This window comes from Gopherus evgoodei, unplaced genomic scaffold, assembly GCF_007399415.2.
Source record: "Gopherus evgoodei ecotype Sinaloan lineage unplaced genomic scaffold, rGopEvg1_v1.p scaffold_32_arrow_ctg1, whole genome shotgun sequence".
NCBI classification, from domain to species: domain Eukaryota; kingdom Metazoa; phylum Chordata; order Testudines; family Testudinidae; genus Gopherus; species Gopherus evgoodei.
This window is the reverse complement of record NW_022059994.1, coordinates 6706624-6726194: the sequence shown is the minus strand read 5'-3', so window position 1 is coordinate 6726194 and position 19571 is coordinate 6706624. Positions and strand designations below refer to the sequence as shown.

General features: G+C 63.3%; 2 protein-coding genes across 5 annotated transcripts; both read right to left on the bottom strand.

The window, feature by feature from the left end:
• Nucleotides 1–3250: 3250 nt before the first annotated feature.
• On the bottom strand, nt 3251–7906 carry LOC115640712. 3 transcript variants are annotated; one of them, XM_030543589.1, is made up of 7 exons: nt 6972–7906; nt 5779–6093; nt 5391–5678; nt 5209–5308; nt 4941–4978; nt 3839–3941; nt 3251–3504 (listed from the first exon to the last, which is right to left on the bottom strand). In XM_030543589.1, exons 1-7 carry the CDS (start codon nt 7111–7113, stop codon nt 3462–3464), a joined length of 1029 nt encoding a protein of 342 aa, XP_030399449.1. In that variant the 5' UTR covers nt 7114–7906; the 3' UTR covers nt 3251–3461. The 3 variants fall into 3 exon arrangements, with proteins under 3 accessions (XP_030399449.1, XP_030399448.1, XP_030399450.1); XM_030543588.1 differs by having other exon boundaries at nt 3847–3941; XM_030543590.1 differs by lacking the exon at nt 3839–3941.
• An 89-nt stretch (nt 7907–7995) lies between these two features.
• On the bottom strand, nt 7996–19571 carry LOC115640711 (phosphatidylserine lipase ABHD16A-like). Of its 2 annotated transcripts, none has more exons than XM_030543586.1 (20): nt 19393–19571; nt 17814–17873; nt 17318–17384; nt 16684–16770; nt 16494–16579; nt 15807–15880; nt 15468–15572; nt 14592–14706; nt 14334–14435; nt 13442–13505; nt 12703–12752; nt 12315–12438; nt 12049–12153; nt 10791–10854; nt 10152–10208; nt 9846–9908; nt 9666–9742; nt 9383–9481; nt 9041–9087; nt 7996–8276 (listed from the first exon to the last, which is right to left on the bottom strand). In XM_030543586.1, the coding sequence occupies exons 1-20, from the start codon at nt 19513–19515 to the stop codon at nt 8193–8195; spliced, it is 1653 nt and encodes a 550-aa protein (XP_030399446.1). In that variant the 5' UTR covers nt 19516–19571; the 3' UTR covers nt 7996–8192. The 2 variants fall into 2 exon arrangements, with proteins under 2 accessions (XP_030399446.1, XP_030399447.1); XM_030543587.1 differs by having other exon boundaries at nt 17814–17870.

The following is a 19571-nucleotide window of genomic DNA, read 5'->3' as shown; positions in this document are numbered from 1 at the left end:
GCAGGGTGGGGGCAGCAGGGGGCTCTCCCTGGGCACTCAGCGCTGCCCCGTTGCCCCATGGAGCAGGGCAGGGGGAGCCCCGCAGGGGGCGCTGGGCTGCAGGGAGGGGGACAGGGGAGCCCTGCAGGGGGTGGGGGCAGCAGGGGGAGCCCCGCGGGGGGCGCTGGCGTGAAAGGGGGGGTACCTGCTGGCCGGCCGGGCCCGGGTTCTCCACTGCACGTAGCCGACAGGTGAGGCCCCAGCGCACGGCCAGCACCGTCACCCCCCCACCGCTGCCTGGCGCTGAGCCTGCGACCGGACACACAAACTTGTAGTGGCCACGAACCCGGCGCTGAGATGCGGCCACCTCTGGGGCGGGACACGGGGCTGGTTACACAGGGACCCCCTCACCGGGCGCTGAGATGCAGCCACCTCTGGGGCGGGACACGGGGCTGGTTATACCGGGAACCCCTCACCGGGCGCTGAGATGCAGCCACCTCTGGGGCGGGACACGGGGCTGGTTATACCGGGAACCCCTCACCGGGCGCTGAGATGCAGCCACCTCTGGGGCGGGACACGGGGCTGGTTATACCGGGAACCCCTCACCGGGCGCTGAGATGCAGCCACCTCTGGGGCAGGACACGGGGCTGGTTACACAGGGACCCCCTCACCGGGCGCTGAGATGCAGCCACCTGTGGGGCGGGACACGGGGCTGGTTATACCGGGAACCCCACGAACCCGGCGCTGAGATGCAGCCACCTGTGGGGCGGGACACGGGGCTGCCACCACAGGGACCCCATGTTACATTTTCCACCACAGGTATGGTGTGGCCTCCAGCGTCCAATCTCAGGGGTCCCAGCCGACCTCCCCCCGTGGCATCCAGCTCCCCCATCGCTCCCCACCCCCACCCTGGGGTGTCACTGTTCTGTGCGGCTGGTACCCAGCTGCCCCGCCCCAGAGGTGGCCGCATTGACTGTGACAGGGACACACGGCTGAATACGCAGCTGGACTGATGGGAGTGGGGCCAGGTTGGGGGCTCTCCTGGGTCCTGTGAGCCCCCAGGTCGCTCTCTAGGCAGTAGCCCCCAGACCGGGAGGAATCCCCAGGCAGGCGGCAGCTCCACAGACCCTCGAACCGGCTGGAGAAACCCTTTATCGTCAGCGTGTTGGACCTCAGGATCCGAAGGGCTGAGGAGTCTGGTGGCGGCTTTCCATTGAGCAGCCACGTGGCGCCCACTGCTGGGGACGAGGTGGGTCCCTGCGCCCCACACGGGGTACAGGAGAGGGACAGACGCTCCCTCCACGACCGGCTCCTGGGGGGCCGCGGCAATGGCCAACCCGGCCGGGCAGCCTGTGGGGGCAGAGCCGAAAGTGATGGATCCAGTTAACGATCCGGCCCCTGCTGGCTGCTTCCTGCTTCCCGCTCCCAGAGCCGGGAGAGAACCCAGGAGTCCTGGCTCCCAGCTCCGCCCTGCTCTAACCCACCAGCCCCCACTCCCCTGCCAGAGCCAGGGAGAGAACCCAGGCGTCCTGGCTCCCCCCCGCCCCCATTCTAACCCACCAGCCCCCGCTCCCCTGCCAGAGCCAGGGAGAGAACCCAGGCGTCCTGGCTCCCCCCCGCCCCCATTCTAACCCACCAGCCCCCGCTCCCCTGCCACAGCGGGCAGAGAACCCAGGCGTCCGGGCCCCCAGCTCCCCAACTCTAACCACCAGCCCCCGCTCCCCTGCCACAGCGGGCAGAGAACCCAGGCGTCCGGGCCCCCAGCTCCCCGCTCTAACCCACCAGCCCCCGCTCCCCTGCCACAGCGGGCAGAGAACCCAGGCGTCCTGGCTCCCCCCCGCCCCCATTCTAACCCACCAGCCCCCGCTCCCCTGCCAGAGCCAGGGAGAGAACCCAGGCGTCCTGGCTCCCGGCCCCCCCGGCAGTGCTGTGACCGGGCGCGGCGGGCACGGAGATCGGCGGGGCGGCCCGGCTGGGGCTGGCACAGAAGGCCCCCAAGTCGTTCATGTGGAGGGGTCGCAGCTGGAGGACGGAGATTCGGGTTCTCCGACTCGTTAGGAGCCGCAGCCGCTTCTTAAACCTCCGCTCCGGAGTGTCGTGTGCCCCGGCCACCCTGTGTAAATCGTCTGTATCCCACTACTGCCACCAGCGCAGCGCGGGTACCGCGGGACCCACCGCCCGCTCAGGCTCGGCCTCGTCAGGGTGCAGGGGAGACTCACTGTCGAGCCGGCTTCTGCCGTCACCTCTGGGTCCGCGAACTCCAGAGCCGAGCGGTTCCTGCCTACGAGAGGGCTCGAGTGACAGGGACCCCTGGCCCGGCCTGGAGATGGAGCCACTTCTGGGGCGGGTAACAGCTGAACACAAGTTTGGGACAGGAAGTGAAGGGGAGGGGTGCATCAGGTGATGCCGCAGGGGGAGAGTTTTAGGGCTCATCGGCTCTGGGGTTCTGCTGGGAGTTGGGTTCCACACGGAGCGCACTGAGGCCAGGGCAGAGCGCCCCCCCCCCGAGCCCTCCGTTCCCCAGCCGAGCCCCCACCTGGCGAGTGAGAGAGCCCAGCCCCATGGCCCGGTCGGCTCCTCCACTTGCTGAGCCTCCAGGGGCACCGCTGCCAGCAGGGTGAGGGCCAGGGGCAGGAGAAGGGGCTGCATGGTGGAGTGGAGAGGGGTCTCCGGGTGCAGGGTGCGTCTGCCTCTGGGCAGGGGCCTTGTTCACAGGGCTACAGCAAAGAGGAAGCTGCAGCCAGCCAGGCACAGGATATGACACGGGCCCTTGTTCAGTAGCTGCCCGGAGCTAGGGACAGAACCCAGGAGTCCGGGCTCCCACCCCCCTGCTCTAACCGCTGGGCAACACATCCCTCTCCCTGCTGGGGTTTGAACCCAGCTGTCCTGGCTCCCAGCCCCCAACACCCAGGATTTTACCCACTTACCACCTAGCAGTTTGTGCAGTTAACAGGCGGGGCGCAAAGCTGAGGGTCGTGGGTTCAAATCCTGCCCACGGAGGTGGGTGGCCTTGGCGTGAATTCACCTCATCGTCACTTGTCCCTTGCCAAGAGCAGAGACGTGGTTTACTCTGGGGGGGGGTTTAGGGGGCTGGTTATAGGGGGACCCCTTGGCCCGCGCTGAGACGCGGCTCACTCGGGGAGGGCATGGGGGGGCTCTGCGCAGACGTTGGGGGCAGGAAAGGAGGGGGAGCCGCATCTGCCTGACCCACACCCCCCAGAGCCAGGCCCAAAGGGTGGGGTCTTAAGGACAGAGGTGACATCACAGACACGAGGTTTCAAAGGCAGATTTTAATGCCACAAGCCGTTAACCTGGGGAACTCCCCACTACAGGATTTTAACAGGGATTTCTAGCACCTTCCAGCTGAATTTCCCATCACCTGGGACAGGAGTCGGGCTGTGAACACAACACAGGAGGGGGGTGTCACACAATAGTGGCATAGACTGTGGTGCCATGTGGGGGAGGAAGTGGGGCTCGAGCCATCAGGGGGTGCTGAACTTCAGCATAAAGCAGGGGGTCTGGGGCCTGGGGAGAGAAAAGTTAATGAGCTAGAGATATTTCTCTTTTACCCCCTGCCCCCACCAGCCCTGCCGGTGCCCCTCACTCCCGACCCGCAGCCCCTGCTAGCCTGGCCCTGGGCTCCCCCCAGCTCGGCCAGTGCCCCTCACTCCCGACCCGCAGCCCCTGCTAGCCCAGCCCTGGGCTCCCCCCAGCTCGGCCAGTGCCCCTCACTCCCAACCTGCAGCCCCTGCTAGCCCAGCCCTGCCCCCCTCCAGCTGTGCTGGTGCCCCTCACTCCCGACCCGCAGCCCCTGCTAGCCCAGCCCTGGGCTCCCCCCAGCTCTGCCAGTGTCCCTCACACTCTCACTTCTCTTTCCCGACTCTGGGGCGTGAGGCGTCTTTCAGTCGATTTGGCTCCGAGCCGCGGCTCTTCCGGGGGGGATAAATGGAGCCTGGGGGCTCCTTGGCACAGGATGGAGAGAAGGAGAAAATGGAGAGGGAAGTAGGGATGGGATAGTGTGTGTGGGGGGTCTGAGCAAGGAGCCAGTTGACCTGTGGAACTACCCACCACTGGGTCCTTGCGGACTGAACATGGCTGGGAGGGTTACGGACCCGGCTACTCAGGCAAGAGACCTGGCATTCACCCTGCACTCAGCTGGCGAGGTGGGATACTGGGGTAGCTGGGCTCCATGGCTCTGACCCATGGTGGGAGCGGCGGGATATTGGGGTAGCTGGGCCTGTGGCTCTGACCTGTGGTGGGAGCTGTGGGATACCTGGGCCCCACGGCTCTGACCTGTGGTGGGAGCGGTGGGATACCAGCACAATGGGTCTGCGGATGGAGGGTAGCTGGCCCTACAGCTGACTCATGGTGGGAGCGGTGGGATATTGAGGTAGCTGGGCCCCACGGCTCTGACCCATGGTGGGAGCGGCGGGATATTGGGGTAGCTGGGCCTGTGGCTCTGACCTGTGGTGGGAGCTGTGGGATACCTGGGCCCCACGGCTCTGACCTGTGGTGGGAGCGGTGGGATACCAGCACAATGGGTCTGCGGATGGAGGGTAGCTGGCCCTATGGCCGACTCATGGTGGGAGCGGTGGGATATTGAGGTAGCTGGGCCCCACGGCTCTGACCCGTGGTGGGAGTGGTGGGATAGTGAGGTAGCTGGGCCCCACGGCTCTGACCCGTGGTGGGAGTGGTGGGATAGTGAGGTAGCTGGGCCCCACGGCTCTGACCCGTGGTGGGAGCGGTGGGATAGTGAGGTAGCTGGGCCCCGCGGCTCTGACCCGTGGTGGGAGCGGTGGGATATTGAGGTAGCTGGGCCCCGCGGCTCTGACCCGTGGTGGGAGCGGTGGGATATTGAGGTAGCTGGGCCCCACGGCTCTGACCCGTGGTGGGAGCAGTGGGACACCGGGGTAGCGGGTCTGTGAGTGCGGTGGTTGTGTGCGTTTGTTTCTTTCTCTCACCCGTTTCTTTCTCTCGTTTGTTTTGATTCTGTTGGTTCCTGAAGGAAGAACATGGGAGACACACGATGAAAACACGTTTCTCCCCAGCCCCGGACTCCTGGGTCCCTTCCCCCACCCCCGGGGGCTACCACTCCCCAGACTCCTGGGTCTCTCCCTCTTCCTCCCCACGCCAAGCTGGGGCTCTGCTCCCCGGACTCCTGGGTCCCTCTCTCCCTCCCCATCCTCTGCTGGGGATGCAGTTCCCCGGACTCCTGGGTTCCCGACTCACCTGCCCCGCCTCCATCTCCACAGGCACCAAGCGCCCAGCCCTGCCCCGATCAGACCCAGAGCCGCCGCCGCGACCCAGATCCCCCACTGAGAGCCGGGGCCTGGAACAGAGGCAGAGTCAGGGCCAGCAGAGGCACCGTGGGGCAGGGGTGCGGGGGGGCAGGGTGTGGGGCACAATCTTACCTGGGCCCCCTGCCCTGAGGGGAGGCTCCACGCAGAACTCAAAGCCGCCAGAGGCGGCGCCGAGGAGGCGACATTCCCAGCGCCCCCAGGCCGCCCGCCGGGACGGGTCCAGCTGCACGGTAGCCCCCCGCTCCCTCTTGGTAGCCCAGCGCTGGTTGCCCAGGGGCCGGGATTTGAGGAACCAGCGGAAGGAGGCTGGGCCGGCCAGCAGGGGGCAGCGGTGGCAGCGGAGGGTCAGGGCCAAGGGGGAGGTCCAGTTGGAGGAGACGGTGAGGTTGTTCCGACAGCCTGGGGGGGGGCAGATGGGGGTGAGCGAGGTGGGGCCCTGGCTGGGGAGCCCCCGGTGACCCCAGAGCTGATGGGGGGCAGGGAGGGGGTCTGGCCTCACCTCCTGTCACCTCCAGTTGGATGGGGGGCTCGGGCTCAGACTCCCTGAGGCAGGTGAAGGTCCCCGAGTCGCTCATGACCAGGTCCCGGAGCAGCAGGGCCCCCGGGGCTGAGGGGTGGGGGTCCAGGCGCCCCCTGAACTGGGCTGGGGGGAGCTCCAGCCTGGGGGGCAGCCGGGCGATTTCGAGGTTTCCGGGGTCACCAGCACATTTGGGGTATTGGGGGGCCCAGACCCAGCGCACCTGGGGGCCCGGAGCCCCACAAGGGAGCAGAATCTGATCCCCGGCCCCCCGTACCTCCAGCCGTGGGGGGAAGCCTGTGGGGGGGGGGGAGTTAGCGTGCCCCTCACTCCTGACCCGCAGCCCCTGCCAGCCCAGCCCTGCACCCCCCAGCTCTGCCGGTGCCCCTCACTCCTGACCCGCAGCCCCTGCTAGCCCAGCCCTGGGCTCCCCACAGCTCTGCTGGTGCCCCTCACTCCCGACCTGCAGCCCCTGCTAGCCCAGCTCTAGGCCCCCCCAGCTCTGCCGGTGCCCCTCACTCCTGATCCGCAGCCCCTGCTAGCCCAGCCCTGGGCTCCCCACAGCTCTGCCGGTGCCCCTCACTCCCGACCCGCAGCCCCTGCTAGCCCAGGCCTGGGCCCCCCAGCCCTGCCGGTGCCCCTCACTCCCGACCCGCAGCCCCTGCTAGCCCAGCCCTGGGCCCCCCCAGCTCTGCTGGTGCCCCTCACTCCCAACCTGCAGCCCCTGCTAGCCCAGCCCTAGGCCCCCCCAGCTCTGCCAGTGCCCCTCACTCCCGACCCGCAGCCCCTGCTAGCCCAGCCCTAGGCCCCCCCAGCTCTGCCGGTGCCCCTCACTCCTGACCCGCAGCCCCTGCCAGCCCAGCTCTGCCGGTGCCCCTCACTCCGAACCCACAGACCCTGCCAGCCCAGCCCAGCCCTGGCCCCCCCAGCTCTGCAAGTGCCCCTCACTCCCGACCCGCAGCCCCTGCTAGCCCAGCGCAGCCCTCCCCAGTCCTGGCTCACTCCCGACCCGCAGCCCCTGCTAGCGCAGGCCTAGGCCCCCCCAGCTCTGCCGGTGCCCCTCACTCCTGACCTGCAGCCCCTGCTAGCCCAGCCCTGCCAGTGCCCCTCACTTCTGACCCACAGCCCCTGCTAGCCCAGCGCCCCCTCCCCCAAGTTCTGCCATTGCCCCTCACCCCACAGCAGGCCGGGCACCAGCAGGGCCAGCAGGACCCAGACGGCCGAGCCCATCGGTTCAGGGCATCTCCCCGCCAGGGTCCGCATCTCGCTCCAGGGCAGGAACTGACAGGGGCGGGGGGAAATGGGGGGAGCCGTCATGGTTGGCACCTCCAGGGCTGAGTCAGGGGCCGGAGCCCTTATCACGGCAGCCCAGACTTCCCCCAGCCCAGCCGCACCCAGGTCTGCCGGGAGCCTGAGCCAGCCGGTCCCTACAGCGTTAACTCTGAAACCTACTGATGGTCACTCCCCTGCTGTTCGTGCCTGCAGATGCCCCCCCTACCAAGCTGCCCCCCAGGGCTGAAATGCCCCCTACTGCCCCAGCTGCTCCTGCTTGTTGACAGAGGGCAGTGAGTTCTGACAACTGCCCCTGGGAGCCCATCCTTTCATTGTGGGGCAGGCGAATGAGGCGCCTGCCCGTCTCCGGAGACCAGCGCTCTGGTCATTTTAACTGGAAAGGAAACGGTGGCGGGTTTCTAATTCCAGGCTGCAGCTAGTGGCAGTGAGTTCCCCAGGTTAACGACTGGTCACAGGGGAGCCTCCCCAGCCTGGTTTGATCAGAGCCTGGTGCTCAGGGGCCCACAGGTTAATTAAGGCCTTGGCGTGCGGGAGAGAGCTCCGCCAGCTAACGAGGGGCGTAAGTGGGCGACCCCCGGTGAAGGGGGCTCAGCACCCATAGCGGAGAAGAGGCCCCATGGGACAGGCCCAGCCGCCCTGGGAGATCATCTGGCCCCACATCCAGTAGCTGGGAGTTCCCCAGCCCCTGCACGGCCGCATTGAAGCAGCTGCCAGGATGAACGTTAGGCACCGACCCCTCCCCGTCTCTGCCCACCCCAGCAGGCCTGGGAACGAGGGGTTGCCCCCTGCTGGAGGAAAGTGGAGCCACTGTGGGCCAGGGCCCCCTGATGGCCGGGCCGAGGATCCAGGCATAGGGGGGCTGCCCCCCAGAGCTGGCTGCATCGCTGCAGGCACACAGACCCCAAGTACAAAAAATACCTTCTTTACTGTTAGTTTCTCCAGCTCGGGGGGCCCCCAGGTTTGGGGGTGGGGCGGATTTACAGCGTGCGGGGGGGGGGGGCGCTCACACAGCAGGGAGGGGGGCACCCGGCTCCATATAAAACAGACCAACGGGGGAAGGGGTTGTCAGTGCAATTGATGGGCATGATGGGGGGGCCCCCTGGCTACAAGTGCCAGGGCAAACGGAAGGCTGGGGGGGGCAGTGGGGTGCAGTGTGTCGCCTCGAAGTTCTGCAGGTGCTTCCGGGCCTGGGGGGCAGAGAAGAGGGAGGGAATCAGTGATGGGGGGCAGGGAGGGACACCTCAGCCCCTGTTGTGGCCACTAGCTGGAGAGAGAACCCAGGAGTCCTGGCTCCCAGCCCCACCCTGCTCTAACCACCAGGCCCCACTCCCCTCCCAGAGCTGGGAGAGAACCCAGGAGGCCTGGCTCCCAGCCCCCTGCTCTAACCACCAGCCCCCACTCCCCTCCCAGAGCCAGGGAGAGAACCCAGGAGTCCTGGCTCCCAGTCCCCCTCTTGCTCTAATCCCCCACCCCCCACTCCCCTCCCAGAGCCAGAGAGAGAACCCAGGAGTCCTGGCTCCCAGCTCCGCCCCGCTCTAACCCACCAGCCCCCACTCCCCTCCCAGAGCCAGGGAGAGAACCCAGGAGTCCTGGCTCCCAGCCCCCGCTGCTCTAACCCCCCAGCCCCGACTCTCCTCCCAGAGCCGGGGAGAGAACCCAGGAGTCCTGGCTCCCAGCTCCCCCTGCTCTAACCCCCCAGCCCCGACTCTCCTCCCAGAGCCAGGGAGAGAACCCAGGAGTCCTGGCTCCCAGCCCCCGCTGCTCTAACCCCCCAGCCCCGACTCTCCTCCCAGAGCCGGGGAGAGAACCCAGGAGTCCTGGCTCCCAGCTCCGCCCTGCTCTAACCCACCAGCCCCCACTCCTCTCCCAGAGCCAGGGAGAGAACCCAGGAGTCCTGGCGCCAGGCCCTGCCCCCCACCCCGGGAAGGAGGGGCTATCAGAGTACACTCACCAGGAACAGGGCCAGCTGCCGTCGCCCCTCGGGCATCATGTCCTCCCCTGGGGGAAGGTGAAAGGCCAAAGGTTAGGCAGAGACCCACGCCCCAGGCTGATTCCCCTCCAACCCCTCCCCCCGCAACAGCCCCACTGGCTGCTGCCACTCCAACTATCCGCCCCAGCTACCCCCTGGGTGGAGACCTCCCGCCCCAAACATCACCCCAGCCACCTCACATGGGCTGATCCCCAGCACCCGCGCGGGCCGGTTCTCAGCCCAGCCATCCTCCCGCCCATGCCAAGCTGATTGGCCGGACCTGCGGCCCCAGCATCCCACCGGCCACCCCAGCCCCACACTCACCCATGCTCCATGGGAAGCGGCGGCCGTGCTCGACCTGGTAAGAGTTCAGCACGGACAGGCACCAGTCCTCATCCACCTCGTAGGAGCTGTACACGGAGGCTGCGGGGAGGGGTCCGGTTAGAGTGGGCCTGGGGGGGGGGGGCAGGACGCCTGAGTTCTCTCCCGGGCTCTGGGAGGGGAGTGGGGGCTGATGGTTAGAGCAGGGGGGGCTGGGGGCCAGGACTCCTGGGTTCTCTCCCTGGCTCTGCGAGGGGAGAAGGGGCTGTTGGATTACAGCATTTACCTTCCTCCACAGCATTAGAAGCCTCTAGCCATTCCCGAACGACTCGCACCCCCTCCTCGGCCATCACCTTGGGGTACCTGGAACCGGGGGAGAGGGGTTAGACACGCTGCGTTCCGGTGGTGGCCCTCACTCCCAACCTGCAACCCCCTGCGATCCCAGCCCTGGGCTCCCCCAACTCACCGGTGCTGGAGGAGTTTCAGCAGCAGGTCATTCCCCCTGTTTGACATGATATCTTCCGGGACTCTACGGCACACCAAACAGGGGGCAGAGTTAAGGGTATTTTCCGAACTCTTCACTGACATGAGTTTGATGGTTCTCTGAGTTCTTTATACGGCACACTAGAAATCCAGTATCCACTCCCCGAAACCCTCTAGACCCCACTTCCCTCCCTGTGCCGGGGATGGAACCCAGGAATCCTGGCTCCCGCCTCCATCTCCTCCCGCTCTAACCACTAGACACCCACATCCCTCCCCGACCTTTACTCACGTGGTTGTGATAATTTCATCCTTTGTTCTTCTGACCAGCAACACGGGCCCCTGGTATCTTGGGAACCAAAGAAAGAGAAACTCCTAAGCAAGGCCGCATGTCCGGGTGGGGTGGGTGTGGGGGAGACAGTACATTAACACCCCCTCCCCCGTCCAAGATGAGAGACTTCACCACAGCAAGTAGTCCCGAGGGTTAGTCCTGAGGGCCAAGGTTGTGCATGGGTTCAAGAAGGGATAACGTTAACCTGCGGAACTCCCCACCCCATGATGTGTCCTGATCAACGTGCCACTAGATACCAGAGGCCAGGATAGAGGGAGAGAGTTAGACTTCACCATTGGCTTTCACTGGGTCATGGAGCCAGCTGCCACAGGATATGAGGACAAGATTTTGGCGGGATTAGGGGAAGAAAGGATTTAGCCAGGAATACGCATGAAATAACACGGCAGGCAGTTCCACAGGTTATCAGTATGGCCCGGAGTTTAGCAGGCCAGGGCCCAGAGATCGGGTTTCACAACCATGCTCTGTCGCCCGGGGCTGGGTTTTTCTGAGCCGAACACCTGCAGAGCGCCACCCTGAGAACCTGAGATTCGTCAGGTCTCAACTTTCCCCCGCCCCCCACGCCTCAGTTTCCCTTTTTACCTGCAAAGCTGCTCGCCGTTGTTCAGGTTCAAGTATTGCCTCACCGTCCTGGTGACCAGCCCTCCTAGGACACGCAGGTTTCAGAGGAATTAGAACTCAAAAACAAAATCGTTGAGAGTCAAGTACACTGTAGCCGCAGAAACACCCAGGGGGCTTTCGTCAACACCCGGGGGTGTTTCATCAACACCATGCTTAATAAACAGGTTTCTAAGGAACGAGCAGGATTGACGCTACCCATGACCAGGCTCTGCTTCCAAACGGGTGTCATATAAAACATCGGTTGCAACGGTGACGCAGTACAAGCGCTGGCTAACTCGCGGCAGGGCGACACAGCCCAGGAGGTCTTCCACAGCCCATTTCCAGGCTCTCAAAGAGCTTTATGAAGGAGGCCAGTCCCCATCAGCTCCATTTTACAGATAGGGAAACTGAGTCACAGAATGGTGATGTCACCCAGCAGGCCAGGGAAAGCCGGAAATAAACCCCAGGTCCCGGAGTGCAACGCTCTATCCAAAGGCCACCCCACCCACTGGAGAGATCGGAGCCATCTAGCCGCACGTTGTGCACCAGGCAGGTGCAATGTAGAACATCAGTTGCAACAGTGACCGTATGTTGCCTCGTTAGGCCAAAAGCAGCTGGTCACTAACGAGCGACAGACGCAGCCAGAGGCTGGGAGCTGCTCTCTGGCAAGCCAGCCCGGCTCACGCCTTGCGCAGGTGCAGGACAGAACACTGGTTGCAACAGGGACGCTTGTATTAACAGTGGACTGACCCATTTTCCACAGGGGTAGAAATGAATCCCCCGCACAAACAGCTAATGGAACCTCTCACAGGGGAGAGGAAGCTATCCCCCGCCTAACCCCTGATAATGGAAGCTTTCTCCATTTCTGCAGCCAATTGGGTTTGCCCACCCCTACCACCGCCCACATGGGATGCTCCAGAATGTCATGGCTCAGGGGAATTGAGTGGCTGGGTGGGGTCATATGACCTCCTGGGGGGTCGGAAAGTGGGGGAACTGTGAGATGGGATAGGCTGGCGGGTTCTCAGACTAGTCCATGTGTCTGAGGCAAGGGGCCGAACCACGTGGGCAGTGTGAAGAGGGGGAAGGGCTGAACCACATGGGCAGAGGGAAAGGGGGGGTAAAAAGGCGGAACCATGCGGGCAGCTTAGAGGGGAAGGTCTGAACCACACAGGCGTGGTGCAGGGGTGTGAGGGGGGAAGGGCTGAACCACATGAGCAGAAGGGAAGGAGGGGTCACTTACTGCAGCTCTCTGGCATGACCTTGAGTGCCAGGGGGACCAGGTCGTCAAAGGAGGCGTCCAGCACCAGGGCGCTGATGTCTGGGTATGACATGGCCGCCCACGTGGCTGCAGGAGAGAAGGCATCAGCGGCGGGGTGGGTGGGAGGGAGTAGATCAGCCCCCTGCCTGGGACAGCGCTTCGATCTGTCCCCTCTTCTGACCCTCCTCCCGGTATATGGTCCCTCCCTCTCCAACCTAGCCCCATAGTTCCTACCCCCTCCCCGGTACCTGTGAAGCCCCCGATGGACCAGGCGTACACCACGATGTCCTCAGGCAGGAAGCCCAGCTGGTGGATGGCGTATTGCATCACCACATCCATGGCGTTGGCCTCGTTCTGTGGCAGGGGGATGCCCTGTGGGGGAGAGTGGGGGTGTTGGGAGCCCAGATTCCTGGGTTCTCTCCCCAGCTCTGGGAGGGGAGGGGGGGCTGCTGGGTTAGAGTGAGGGGGCTGGGATTCAGGACTCCTGGGTTCTCTCCCCGGCTCTGGGAGGGGAGTGGGGGCTGCTGGGTTAGAGCGGGGGGGCTGGGACCCAGGACTTCTGGGCTCTCTCCTAGGTCTGAGAGGGCAGTAGGTCTGGTGGTTAGAGCACAGGGAGGCTGGGAGCCTGGGACTCACCGTGCTGCCAGCGAAGCCGGGGTGGTTCCATCCGAGCACCGAGTAGCCGGCTGGGAGGGAGAAGCGGGGGGGGGAGGGGGGTTAACGTGAGGCCATGCGCAGCAGGGACAGAACCCGCCGGACGGATGCCAGAGAGATCATCAGTTGAAACAATGTGCAGGGAGCTGCTGGACAGTTCCACTGCGGAGTATGGGGGGGGCCACAACTCACCCCTGGTGTCCTGGAGTTTAGGACAACCCATGCCCCCAAACTGGAGTGCTCTAGGGCAGACAGAAAGGTGGCGGCCCCAACCCCCTCCTCAAATAGAAATGGATCCTTCCCAATGAACCCCCATCCCATGCAGAGAAATGGACTGGGCCAAAGAAGGTTACCTGATCCCTGCACCCCCATCCTGCACAGTGATATGGGATAGTCGAACCAGGACCATCCCAAGGAAAGGTGGATTGGCCCAAATGGGGCTGCCCTAACCTGTCCCCCCACATACAAAAAATGGGTGGGTTCAAAGGCCGTCCACCCCAACCCCCTATCCCAAAGCATAGGAATGATCTAATCGAAAGGGAGACACCCCCCCCACCCCAGCCTCCACCCCCATCCAGAGCAGGTAGATTGGTCCAAAAGCAGTGCCCCCCCAAGCATAGAAGTGGACTGCTCCAAGCAGAGCTGTGCCCTACTCCTCCCAAAGGGATTGGATTCTACCAAAGTGGAAAGGGGGGAGATCACCAGTGATGCCGGATCATACCATCCAGGGGGGTAGGCAGGCAGCCAACCTCATAGAATCCAGCGTTGCCTTCACAACAGATCACCTAAGGGTGGGTGGGGGACACAGAGGGGACAATGAGGGTCCCACTGAACCTCAACTCAAGCGCGTCCATTCGGCCTCCCTAAAATCAGATACAGGCTCCGCCCTCTCCCCCCCTCTCCTGGGCCCATCCTAAGTTGCTGCAGCATCGTCATGCGTCTGCTCCCCAGCTGCCCTGCCCCAGAGGTGGCTGCATTTTGGTGGGGAGGAAGTCATCCCTATGTATTAAAATACTCTGTGACTTCAGTTCCATTTCAGGCAGGCGCAGGGAGTTCTGTCCTCGGCCAGGGGACTGTTTTCAAGTTGTTCCCCCACCCTCCTAGTTGGCAGGAGGGGGCATTATGAGCGCAATGCGAAGCTGGGCCCCCTGGTCAAATGTGGACCCCAGCTGGGTTCTATGTCCCCTTAGCATAGGCAGCGCCGGGAATAAAGCTGCTACGAACACTGTCGGCTGGGAGACAGGAAAGCGTTACACCAAGGGAGAGGCCGCCAATCATTCCTGGTGGTGCCAAGTGGGGACCCCTCAATCCCCACTGGCTGGCACCAAGTGGCTGGTGCTGCCTCCAGCCCACAGGGCCCGATTGCCCTGTGATCGGCTCTTTCACTATGAATTACTGGCATTTTATACCACCAGCCGTCTGCCTGGCGCTGCGCCACCTCCTGCTCGATCTGGCCTGCTCCCAGGACAGGGTTCGCCCCATCACCATGGGAAGCGCCTGGGCCGTGGATCTCTCTCCCCAGAGCCCCTGCTTTCCAGATCCAGACCCCCCATCCTGTGTGATCCACGTCCCGGCTGGACTAAGCCCCCGCCGCCGAGCAGAGAAACGCTCACCAGTTTCTTGCCGTGGGGCTCGGAGCTTTCCCGACGGTCCACGAACATCGTGTCAATCTCGTTGCCGTCACAGGCTAACAGCTTGGCTCGTTTCCCGTTGTACTGGGCCGCGAGGGGAGAGATTGGAGCAGGGTTAAACCAGAAACTGGCTCGGGGAAGAGAGTGGGGGCTAGTGAGTTGGAGTGTGCGTGTGGAGGGGCTGGGAGCCAGCTGCATCCTGTTCTCTCCCCAGCTGCATCCTGTGCCTCCTGGACTCACCTCCTCCACCAGGCGGGCCTGGCCCTGCAGCAGCATGGGCATGACGGCTTTCTGCAGCAGGTAGACGGAGCCCGGATACAGCATCCTGCGCCCGAAGGTGTGCGCCACGATGTAGCTAGGGGGGCAGAGGGAGGCGGTAGGTGGGGGCAGCACAGTCCCCTGGCCCCTCCCTTGGAAGGGAATCCACCCAGCCTCCCCCCTCCCCCTAGGAGAGCTGTTTATGGGTCAGTTTGGGGATGAAGTCACATGACAACCCTCCCCAGCCAAACAAGGTCTGGGATACACAGGTCCATGGCCTAAAAGTCCCATGTCCCACTTAACCTCAGCCAATAGGCAGCAAGGAGCACTCCAGCCAATCAGAAGGCAGGATTCTACCCCTTCCCCCAACATCCCAAAGCTACCACCCCGTCAACCAACCAGAATTCATGGAGTTGCACCCCCAGCCAATCAGCAGCCAGGATCCCCTCCCAGCATTCCAAGCCCACTCACCAGCCCTCAGCCAATCAGTATCCTTCCCTCTCAGCATTCCAGAACCACTGTGCCTGCCCATCCCTGTGGCCAATCAGCAGACAGGACCCTCTATCAACATTGCAAAGCCACCTCCCCCTCCACAGGCTGACCAATCAGCATCCAGGAGTCACTCCCAATGTGCCAGTTCCTCCCCCACACCATCTGGCCAATCAGCACCAAGGAGTCCTCTCTGCCCTTCCCTGCATCTCCCATGATGCCCTGGTGCTGATGCCATGACTCCCATAATGCCTTGGAGGGGTTTCTAGAAGTCGGGGAGACCCAAGCAGTCTGCAGCCCTCCCTCCAGCCAATGGGAACCCAGGATCTGGCAAAGTCCCTCCCCTGGGTGCCAGGGGGCGGAGCCTACCTGGCGATCTGGCAGGGCAGCTTCTTGATGGCATGGAGGAAGCCGTTGGCCGCGCTCCGGTGTTTGGGCTCCGGCCGCAGCAGCGAGACGCCCCGGGAGTCCGACCTGCGGGGCAGCGAACAAGAGGCTTACAGTGGGGGCTGGGAGCCAGGACGCCTGGATTCTCTCCCTGGCTCTGGGAGGAGAGTGGGGTCTAGTGGTTAGAGCGGGGGGGGGGGGGTAGAGCCAGGACTCCTGGGTTCTCTCCCTGGCTCTGGGAGCAGAGTGGGGTCTAGTGGTTAGAGCGAGGGAGAGGGAGGAAAGAGAGCCAGGACTCCTGGGTTCTCTCCCTGCACCCACCGGCTAGCGACCTTGTCCCAGCGGAAGTCCACGGGCCAGCTCCGAAAGTCGAAGTTGTAGCTGGCGAGTTTCTTCTGCAGCAAGGAGAGATAGAGAAAAAGGAAGGAAGGAGGTGAGACGGACCTAGAGAGATCGACGGAGGGGTGCGCTGGGCTGCCCCCTCCCCCTGGCTGGAATGGGTCATTCCAGCCAGCCCGTCCGCCCCCTCACAGCAGAGTGAGCAGCATGTCAGCACCTCCTGCTGGCCGGGGGCTGCTCTGGCAGGTGAGCTCAGCCCCAGCATGGAGAGGGACAGGCCACGAGGGGAACCGAGCATCATGGGAGGTGCAGTGCGGAGGGGCTGGGCCGCCAGGCATCCTGGGAAACGGGCTGGCACCGAGGGAAGCCACAGGCACCATGGGAGATGGCAAATGGCACCGGGGGAGTGGGCAGCAAGGTATCCTGGGAGATACAGGCAGGGTTGGCCCCTGAGCATCCTGGGAGACCACAGGGGGAAGCGGAGGCAGAAAAGCATCATGGGTGACAGGTTGGAGCAGGCTGCAGGGTGTCCTGGGAGCTGGGTGGGACGCAGCTGTGGAGGATCATGGGCGACAACCCCCTGGGAGGAGGGCTGTGTTGCTTCCCCCCAACCGTAGCCGGGCGGGGGGGAGCCGAGGGGAGAGGTCAGGGTTCCCCCATCCTCTTCACCTTGATTTCTGGGGTGCCGATGCGGTGGCTATCTTCCAGGATGGTGATGAACTGGATGTACTGGGGGTTGGCCCAGCGCCCGATGCCTGTGACAGAGGCACCAAGTTAAACACATTCGTATATCCATGGAAAGAACCCAGGAGTCCTGGCTCCCAGCCCCCCAGTCTAACCACCAGCTCCCACTCCTTACCTCTCAGGCAGGCGACCCCGGCCAAAAGGAGCAGCATGGTCCCAGCGTAGTGAGAGAAAGGAACCACCTTCGACATAGTCAGGTATCCTGTGGGGGGTGGAGAGGCACGTGTCCCTTAGCCAGGGTTCAGCAGACACCCAAGCTGCGCCCCCAGGGAGGGGTCAGCCTGGAGTGATGCAGCCACCTCTGGGGTGAAGCAGCTGGGGAACAGCCGCATGTAACACTGCACTGAGATGGCTCACTTAGCTGGCTGCATCTGATGCCATGGGGCAGGGTCTGGCAGTAGCCCAATGACACCACTGCATTTTGGGACAGGAAGTGAATGGGAAATCGCAGCTATAAAAATAACTGCTGGGTGGGATGTTTAAGGCAGACAGAATTGAGCAAGGGCCAGAGGAGAGTGCCCCCGGCTGAAACTCCCAGCCCAGCTCCTGGCAGCACAATGCCCCTAGCACTTCCATGGACCCAGCCCTGACCGCCAGGGAGAGCCTCCCCTGCTGACCCCCCCGGCAGCCCTGCTCCCGGCAGTGCTGCTCCCCCTAGCACTGCCCTGGGGCCAGCCCTGACCGCCGGGAGAGCACCCCCTGCTGACCCCCCCCCCCAGCCCCGCTCCCGGCAGCGCAACGCCCCCTACCTTTTCGGTACAAGTAGAACATAGCCAGGGGGGAAGTGTAATAGGAAATAGACCAGAGCACCGACGCCTGCAAGGAACAGGAGAGGGCCAGTAGGATGATACAGCCAACAAAACCCAACCCCAGGGCTCCTGGGTTCCCTCCCCAGCTTCAGGTGGGCTGTAGTGGTTAGAGCAGGGGGGCTGGGAGCCAGGACTCCTAGGTTCTATCCCAGCTGTGGCAGGGAGTGGGTTCTGGGGTTCACCGAAGGGCAAGGATTGCAGGTTGCTGCAGGGCCAGAGTATCTAACCCAGCCAGGGCCCGTGGGACGGGATTAGAAACAAACATGTTTTCACTGCAGAGTGAGTCATTGCTTCCCTCTGGGGCAGTTTATGGAGGGGTGAGAGGGACCAGGAAATGCGGTGCAGAGAGTGGAGTCTAGTGGTTACAGCAGGGGCTAGAAGCCAGGATGCAGGGTTCCACTGAATGACCCAGCCCCGAAGGTGCAGGGGGACTCACCAAGGCCAAGATGCTGTCAGCATGCTTCTCCAGTGTCCGTGGCTGGTAGTACGACTCCTGCTAGGAGAGACCCCATGTCATTTCGAGCCCCCTGGGGCCCCTTTTAGCCCCTGGGGGTTCGGGTGACCAGGAGGGTGTGGGAAACTCTGGGAGTTAAGCCTCCAAATTAGATGGGGGGAAACCCAGACAGATCCCCATTCTGCCACCAAGGAGCCAACAGGGTGTTATGGGTTGGGAGAGGGGGCATATACCATAGGGCTGGAATCAGTCCATGTGGGGCCCATGGGGGTAAGAGAGGCAGCAACACCACGCCAACTTGGACCACCCATCGAAGGACATGGTGGCCATTTTGGTGAGATCACACGAGGGGTTATGCCAACCCAATGGCCATACTGGAGACACACCAACGTGGCGGCTCAGGGAGGAGGAAGAAACAGCAGCAGCCATTTTAGAGTAACGCCAGCCTGGCACTGCAAGGGTGGGGGTGCGTCAGCCATTTTGGTGACGCCACGCTGGAACTGGGCCAACCTCATGCCTCTGCAGTGGACACGCAGCAGCCATTTCGGTGACGCCATTTTGCAGTCAGGCCAACTTGGCACCTCAGGGATGGGGCCACGGTAGCCATTTTGTTTACATCACACAGGAGTCACGCCAAAACGGCGCCTCTGGGGATGGCATCATGGTGGCCATTTTGGCAAGGCCACATACACAGGAGTCATGCCAACTGCTGGGGGAAGGTGTCATGGCAATAGGATGAGAATGGAAGCTAAGGTAAGGGGAATATTTATGGTTGGGGGGCTGGGAGATATCAGATAGTGGAAAGGGGTAAGATGCCCCATTGATGCTCTCCTCCCCCCATTTCCTATAATAGTCTGTCCCAGGTGGATATTAACACTCACTCCTGGAAGATACCATGCTGGATAATGGGGGGAACTGGATTTCTTCAAGTACCATACACAGTGGACTGATCCATTGGGATATCAATACACTAGAGCCTAGGAGAGACCACGTACAGCCATGTCCCCCACCATCCTTGTGATGGGTCTCTCTTGAGTAGGTGAGAACATCATTACCTCAAAGGCTAGCAGCTACCACATCAGGTGCTGCAGAGTGGCACCCCCCCATGTCCTACAATGGTTTCTCCAAGGCAGTATCAATAGCTGCGGGGTTGGGACGATATCATTGGATAATGGGGATGAAGGTCCAATTCCTTGTGACTCCCCCAAATTTCCTACAATGGTCTCCCCCAAAAGCGGGGGCCCGTCAATACCATATTGGAGAATGAAAAGGGTTCAGCTCAACCCCTCCATGTGCTACAATGGTCTCTCCCAAGGGAGGAGTATCAATCCCCTGGGGATACTATGCTGGATAACGGGGAGCAGCCCAGACGACCAACCCCCCCCATGTTCCATTATGGTAGCGCCCAGAGGGATATCAAGATCCTGGGGCTCAAAACATTCCATGATGGACAATGGGGAGCTGCCCCCTTTCTCCACCATGGTCTTGCCCAAGCCCCCATAGAAATAACGGGAGCCCGGGCGATACCATTGTCTCCAGCGGGGGGAGGAGGCGGACTCACCCAAGAACCATCCTGGGTCCCCTCGGCTGCCTCGTCCCCATCCCGGGGAGGCCTGGCCGGCCCCCGATCTCGATAGACCCGGTACAGCCGCGGCCCCAGCACACAGCTCAGCAGCTTCGCCATCTTGGCCCGGACCAAAGCCGGGAGCCGGGTAGACGGGGGGGGCGCGGGGGTAAAGA